This window comes from Tupaia chinensis, unplaced genomic scaffold (genome assembly GCF_000334495.1).
Source record: "Tupaia chinensis unplaced genomic scaffold, TupChi_1.0 Scaffold000515_1, whole genome shotgun sequence".
NCBI classification, from domain to species: Eukaryota; Metazoa; Chordata; class Mammalia; order Scandentia; family Tupaiidae; genus Tupaia; species Tupaia belangeri.
Window position 1 is genome coordinate 5,445,640 of NW_006160028.1, and position 7,464 is coordinate 5,453,103.

Here is a 7,464-nt window from a genome sequence, read left to right on the forward strand (position 1 = left end):
ACTGTCTTCCCCTTCGCCTCCTCTTCTTCCTCCTTCTTCTTTTGAGCTACTAGAGACCGATAGAGAAAATTAGTCATTTCATTTCCCAAAAGGAAACACTGTATGTATTAAGCATTAATTGCCTCCCATTGCCTCCTCCCCCCAGCCCCTGGTAACCTCCGATGTGTGCTCTGTCACTGTGGATTCCCCTATCCTGCATATGTTATATAAAGGGAATCATACAACATGTGACCTTTGTGTCCCTCTGCTTCAACTTGGCATACTGTTTTCAAGGTTCCCTATTCCATTATCAAGGATGTGTGTGATTACATTGGCCCCTACAGAATATCCAGGATCGTCTCCCTACTTGAAGATCTGCTGGCTAGCTGCTTTGATTCCATATGCACCCTCGATTCTGCTTTGCCATATTAGGTAACTTATTTATCAATTCCAGAGATTAGGGTATGGACATCTCTGTGTGTGTGTGTGTGGGGGGGGGGGTGTCATTATTGTGCGTATGTTAGAAGATACTAGAATGTGCCAAGGCATTACCTGGGAGACTCCCTGCAGCGGGTCAGCTCCAGAAGCAGAGTGCATGGGCTACAGAAGTGGGCCAGGCTGGATGGAGGCAGTGCACAGACTGTGGACTGGATACTCATCCAGGTTTTGGATGGGAGCAGGAGGATAAGAAATGAGGAAGGGGTTGACAGTGGGAGAGATGAAGTGAGCCAGACAGGGCTCACCAAACGTTAGCATGTATTCAGTCCCAGAGGAGTTTAAACATGCACACTCCCTCCCACAACTGCAGAGATTTTGACTTAGGGTGGGTGGGATACAGGACCTAGTCCAGGGAACTCTGATGCAGTCAGTGGGTGAGGCCGCTGCTTGAAGAATGCTGATGCAGATCCCTGAGGGCTTAAAAACTGAAACAGCAGGAGGCAGGAGCTCAGAGGTTGGAAGAGTAAGAGGCTGTGAGACACACTGGGACTCTAAAGCTTGGGAGTCCTCGAAGCTGCTGAGCTCAGTCCCACCAGGAGGTTTCTTACCAGGTGCATGCTACGGCTGCCTTACGCAATGTGAAGCTTTCTCGTAGACACATTGAAGGGGAAATAGGCGGAAATCAATTCTAATACTATATTTTATTTAACTCAACGTAACCAATCTATTATCAAGTGATATATAATTCATATAAAATTGAGACCTTTTACATTCCTTTTATTTAGTGAGTCCTCAAGTGTATTTCCTTTTTATAAAGAATTGTTTATTTTTAATTAATTAATTAATTAAAATTTTGACCAGAGAAAGATTCAGAGAGAGAGAGACACGGAGAGAGAGAGAGAGAGAGTCAGAAAGCAAGCCAGCAGGCCCTGGACTTGAATCTCAGTCGGCCATATGGGAGTGCCCACCACTTTAACTACCATGCCACCTGCTTGCCCCGGAGTCTTCAAGTGTATTTCAAGCATGTAGTGTGTCTCGATTTAGGTCAACAATGTCGCAAGTGCTCAGTGGAGCTCTTCCTCCATCTCTCTGAATGGCTGGCTATCTCATTTGGGTCTCTTCCCAGAGAGACACCTGATCTCACCATGCTGTCTAAACCAGCTATCTTCCCATTCCTAACCTTGCTTACATTTCTTCAAATATCACTTTCAGATATTTGATTATTTGTTTTTCTATCTCCCCATAGACTCTAAATTCCACAAAGGCAAAGACCTGTCTTCTTTAGTGCTGGATCCCCAGAAACTACATCACATCACATCAAGACTCTCTACAAATATTTGTTGCATGACTTGACATCTCCATATTCGTTCCTTGACATCTTGGAAGCCAGCGTCCATCAGGGGAAGTGAGGAGGTTGGGGTGGAGAGAAAGGAACATTATGCAAGATATACAGTGGGAGAAAGCTAGTCTAAAAGCCTTCTGTGAGATAGGGGCTTGCTCACAGATGTCAAGTTAAGGGCTGGAGCTCCTGGTTCCAGCAGCTATGACTGGGCTGTGTGCTTACTCAACCGCAGGCTTACCTGGTTTTATGAGAAGCCACCCCACCAAGTGGCACTTCTGCCTGCTACCAGTAGATGGGGCAGTATCATAAAGGACAGCGCAGTTTCTACTCATTCCCAGCTCCGTTTTGCCCATGCTCTGTTCTGGACCTACCCTGTGCCTTGCATCCTGGATCTTCCATATGGGCTCCTAAAGGGTGCATTCCAACAGCTTTCCCAGCTGAAGAGATGCAGCCTCACTTGCAACCTGTGCTTTTAGCTGGGGTGGCCAGCCTCTCCACAAGGTAGGGTGGGCCCAGAGGCTGGCCTGCGCCCTGGTTCAGGCTGCAAGGACACAGCTGGGTTCCCTTCCTGGGTCTTTAGCACAGAACATGACTCACACCCTGGGCGTTCACATTTGCCCGGCACCTTTTTGCTCTTCCAAGGTGGGAGAGCAACCTTCTTATTAAGAAGGTAGGCAAGGTAAGACACAAGCTAGTCAACAGGAGCAGCTCTGGCAGCCTATGCCTCTAGGGCTGGCACCCCCACCCCCATGGAAAAGCCTGGCTCTCTGGTGGACTCCTCTTTGCCCCTGTGGTCTGCTGGTTAACCCGCCACCTGCCAGGAAGTGCCAGGTGTGCCTCCTCCAGAGGTAGAAAGCAGCTTCGAGAACCTGCCCTTGCTCTATCTTTTCTCCAGAACCTTCTGACTCTTGGTCCTTCGGGCACTTGGCAGTGCTAGCTGCTTGAATGTGATGTCCACTTGTGAGTTTAGACATCGAGATTATGACCCAGCTAAAGTCACTCAGCACAGGTTAATCTGGTGAGATTTTTTTTTTATTTTAAGAATTATTTTTTTATTTAATTCCAATGGTTATGATTATTATTATTTTACTTAATGACAGAGAGAGAGAGCAAACCACCAGGTCCGGGACTTGAACAGCAGTTTGCCATGTAAGAATTCAGCGCTTTTAACCACCATGCCACCTGCCAGCCCCAATCTGGTGAGTTTTGACCAAAGTTTCTTTTTTGTTCTTTGAAGCACATTCTGTCTACTGAGCAGGAAGGCATTATGGCTATGGTCAAAGGACACCTTGGGGTCACCTAGGTGTGAAAGGGCCATTCCTTTCCTCAGAAACCAGACGGGCCCAAAAAACACGGATCAGGAAACGTTCTTTCATTGCTGCAAACACGATACTCTGTCCAGACCTGTTTGGACAATTGCCATGCTTTGTAACTCTGTTGTCAGATATACCTGGAGGGTCCTTTCATTCTTTCCTCTTGGAGAAATCCAGTTCATCCTTCAAATGTCACCATCTCCATGAAACCTTTTCTGATTTTTCAAGTTGGAATGAACTGTATCCACTTTAGCCTTCTCAGAGATTCTGGATCTTTCTCAGAGATCGAGCCCATTCTGTCTTTTATTCAGTCTGTCTCGTTCATTAGCTGGACGAGCATTTAATAAGTGCCCACGTGTAGCATGCACTGGGGCCATAGGGTATTTTCACTTAAACTTCTTTTTCCTTTGTTTTACAAATATACATATATATATATATACACACACACACACACACATATATATATATATATAATTTTAAAATTTGCATAGAGTGTACATGCTTACCAGAGAGACAGAGAAAGGGAGAGTGAGAAAGCACCCCCAGGAGGCATGGCCCTTCCACAGTCCCTTCTCCTTCATTCTCCTCTTGGGATTTTAGGCACGCACGCACTCATACATGCCAGGCATGTTCTTCAAGCCACTAGGTCCAGGACTGAAACCACGCAGTCGGCCATGTGTGATCCTGCTGCCCTAACCACCACGCTACCCACTGGCCCATTCACAGAGCCCGCGTTCCAGTGGAAGTGCAGAGTTAGATGGCATTTACACCCTTCATTAGACTGGGAGCTTCTTGAAAACAAAATTGAGTCTGTTCCCAGCTGAGGACCTAGTTCCAAAGGTACTCAGAAAAGTTAGTTAAACTGAAACTCAGCACCAACAACTGAGAAAATTGGGTTAGAGTTCAAAGGAAGGTTAAAAGTTGGCAAGGGTGCAGGGCCAGGGAATTTCTGGGAGCAACTGCCTTGGCTCTGACATGAAGACCTGGTACAGAAGCCAGAGACATCCAAGATCCTCAGAGGACCCGGCCTATGGGGGGGGGGCACTGTCTCCCTCAACCATGAGCCTGGGAGTTTGGTGCAGGATCATCCGGATGTTTATCACACATTCCAGCAAGGAGTCTTTGCTTTGATTAAGAAGACCATAGAGGCAAGCAGGTTGTTTTAAGGGCCCAGAGATAAGTTATTACTAACCAAGGGTCAAGCTGGTCAGATGACTACAGCTACATCGTGCAGTTGGCACAAGAAAAAAGCATGATGAACGCAATTAGCACTGCCATTGGAAAATGGCCAGGCATCATTTGACACTGAAATAAAAAATGCCATTTGAATTTTTACTAGGCATTCTCATCCAAAATGTTTCAACCATACAATAAAACTGAATGACTGGTCTGCCAAAGTAAACCGAATTCTAACCACACACAAGCATGACATGGAGACTGTATGTATGTCAGAGAACTGCTCTGCTCTCAGGCCTGACAGCAGATGAGGTGGGAAAAGAACCCTACGTTTTGACTCCAATCATTTGTTCATTCCAACACTTTTCATTATCTACTGCGTACCTGACTACACCGGGCTCCAGATAGTGAACGATACGCCTGCCTTTTTCCTTACCGCTCTGTTTTCTTTAATTAAACACGGAATTAAAAAATAGAAAATAATATTATTAAACGGCGTCCAGTCATTCTCAGAGAGTTGTCACACAAGGGGAAAAAAGGCCAAACACTATTTCCCAGGCTTTTTGCACAGGAAATTATAGTCTACAATCTCATTTTCCACTACCTCCCCCAGAAGTTTCGATCTAGACATACATTTACGCAGCGAGTTGCAATTCAACCTGGGGGTGGAGTGTCAGAGTTCAAGTTCCTTTTGCTGCGGGGTAACCCCAGGTCTTGGTGATTTCTGTAGATAAAAGAGATGCGGGTGAATTTGGGATATAATTGCCACATTGGACCGACCTTCCTACTGTCTTGACCAATGGCTGCGACCGGGTCCCTTTAAGAGACCAGGAATTGGCCCCTCGTCGGAGCCGAAACGGATCCTCTCCTCCGCTCCTCCCCTGTCCCCGCTCGGCTAATGGTTCGCGCCGGCCTATATTTACCCGAGATCTTCCTCCCGGACCGCAAGGATGTGAGGCAGGCGAGCCGGACACCGCTCGCAGCTCGGGAGAGGGCGCGCTGCAAAGGCGGGCAGCCAACCGAGGAGAGCTCGGGAGCCGAGTCGGACACCCTCGGAGGGGGAGAACTGGGGAAGCGGCGGTCCCCGAAGCCGACCATGCGCGCTCCCCGCCCTCAGAGCCCAGCGCTGCCCTGGCCGAGCCAGCCCCGACAGTGAGCCAGCCAAGCGCGAGTCCCCGGCGTCCGGCCGGGGCGGAGATGCAGTGACCACGGCGGGACTGCTGCGCGAGGCCCACCGCGGCCGGCCAGACCCACCTTCTGACCGCACTTTGGGCAAGCTGCTGATTCTGGGACCAGCCCAGCCGGGGGGGTTCTCCGTCTCCAGCACTCCTTGGGGGCGGGGAGCGCTGGCCACCGGGCACGCTCGCTGGAGTTTCCGCGATTTCTGGCCCCAGCCCCCGGGGTTGTGAGTGCCCGAGGCCCTTTGCACGTTTCTGCATATCCCCTACCGTCCTGGGTGCATCTGCTGGGGCTCCCGCTATTTATTTGCCCGCGCGCGTCTAGCCTTTTTCTGAGACATTTTCCGCTCCACTCTTGTTCCCTCTTTCATTTCGTTGCTTTCCTGAGCTCCTTTGCCCTCGTCCTTACCCAGACTGTGTCTGCCCGCCCCCCGCCCCGTTTGGCACACTCTAAGCTCAATATTTTCTTCTCTTTAAAAAAATTCTGTCTCTACTCCTGCGGACTTCCCAAGCACTTTCCCGCTACCTACCCCCCCCCCCCCCCCACCCGGGCGGCGCCGGGGGCCCGCCGCGGCAGGCGTCCAAGCCTAAGGGCTACGCTGTGAGCCTGCACTACTCGGCGCTCAGCTCGCTGGCGCGGGCGTGCCCCGAAGGCGCGCTCAGCCGAGTGGGCAGCATGTTTCGCTCCAAGCGCAAGAAGCTGCACATTACCAGCGAAGATCCCACTTACACCGTGCTCTATCTGGGCAATGCTACCACCATCCAGGCGCGCGGCGACGGCTGCACCGACCTGGCGGTGGGCAAGATCTGGAGCAAGAGCGAGGCGGGCCGTCAGGGCACGAAGATGAAACTGACCGTGAGTGCGCAGGGTATCCGCATGGTGCACGCGGAGGAGCGCGCGCTGCGCCGTCCGGGCCACCTCTACCTGCTGCACCGCGTCACCTACTGCGTGGCGGACGCGCGACTGCCCAAGGTCTTCGCCTGGGTGTACCGGCACGAGCTGAAACACAAGGCGGTCATGCTACGCTGTCACGCCGTGCTGGTGTCCAAGCCTGAGAAGGCGCAGGCCATGGCCCTGCTGCTCTACCAGACGTCGGCCAACGCGCTGGCAGAATTTAAACGCCTCAAGCGGCGGGACGACGCGCGTCACCAGCAGCAGGAGCTGGTGGGCGCGCACACCATCCCGCTAGTGCCATTGCGCAAGCTGCTCCTGCACGGACCCTGCTGCTACAAGCCGCCGGTGGAGCGCAGCCGTAGCGCGCCCAAGCTCGGCTCCATCACCGAGGACCTGCTCGGCGAACAGCAGGAGCAGGAGCTGCAGGAGGAAGAAGAGGAGGAACATCCCGAAGGCTGCCTGGAGGAGGAGGAGGAGGAGGAGGAGGATCATACAAGGGAAACGGATCCAGCAGAGGAGGAAGCTGAGGCGCAGCGGGCGCTGGTGGTGGCCATGCACTTTGAATGCGGGGACTTGCTGGACACGCTGGAGAATGGCCGCGAGGAGGCGCTGGAGGGCGGCAAGGTTTCGCTGGGCGCGGGGTCCGCGTCGCCGCCTCTGCTGCTGGGCAGTGCCTCGGACATGAAGGCCGAGCTGTCGCAGCTCATTAGCGACCTGGGTGAGCTCAGCTTTGGCAACGACGTGCGCACCCTGCAGGCCGACCTGCGGGTGACACGCCTGCTGTCGGGCGAGAGCACTGGCAGTGAGAGTTCCATCGAAGGCGGAGGGCCGGATGCCACCTCTGCCACTGCCGGGGACCCATCCAGCCCCACGGACAGCGCCAGCCCAGACGATACCCACTCGGGCTGAGTTCCCAGCAGACTCCTCCGTGTGCCCCAGGAGCTCCCTCCCTAACCGTGTCCCCACCACGTCCCCACCCTAGCTCGCTCCCAGAAAACGGAAAATGGGGATCTTGCGGTCCAGACTTCCCTTCAGGTCTCAGGTCCTGAGTACCCCCGGCCGCCGCCCCCGCCCCTAGTGTTCCAACACGTTGGTTCTGTTTGAAGACAGAGCAGGTTGCTTGTGGGGAGATGTGAGAGGGGG

General features: G+C 52.5%; 1 protein-coding gene across 1 annotated transcript; it reads left to right on the plus strand.

Annotated features, from left to right (window-relative positions):
* The first annotated feature begins 5,146 nt into the window (after positions 1-5,146).
* FAM43A (family with sequence similarity 43 member A) lies at positions 5,147-7,458 on the plus strand. The gene is made up of 3 exons (XM_006156812.1): positions 5,147-5,328; positions 5,366-5,520; positions 5,939-7,458. Exons 1-3 carry the CDS (start codon positions 5,147-5,149, stop codon positions 7,228-7,230), a joined length of 1,629 nt encoding a protein of 542 aa, XP_006156874.1. The 3' UTR covers positions 7,231-7,458.
* The last annotated feature ends 6 nt before the right edge of the window (positions 7,459-7,464 follow it).

Bases quoted from the DNA above. Each gene is read 5' to 3' on its own strand.
- FAM43A (XM_006156812.1), top strand. From the start codon at position 5,147: ATGGTTCGCGCCGGCCTATATTTACCCGAGATCTTCCTCCCGGACCGC. The intron at 5,329-5,365 runs GTCCCCGAAGCC...CCCCGCCCTCAG, and splicing joins GGAGAACTGGGGAAGCGGCG to AGCCCAGCGCTGCCCTGGCC. The intron at 5,521-5,938 runs GCAAGCTGCTGA...GGACTTCCCAAG, and splicing joins ACCTTCTGACCGCACTTTGG to CACTTTCCCGCTACCTACCC.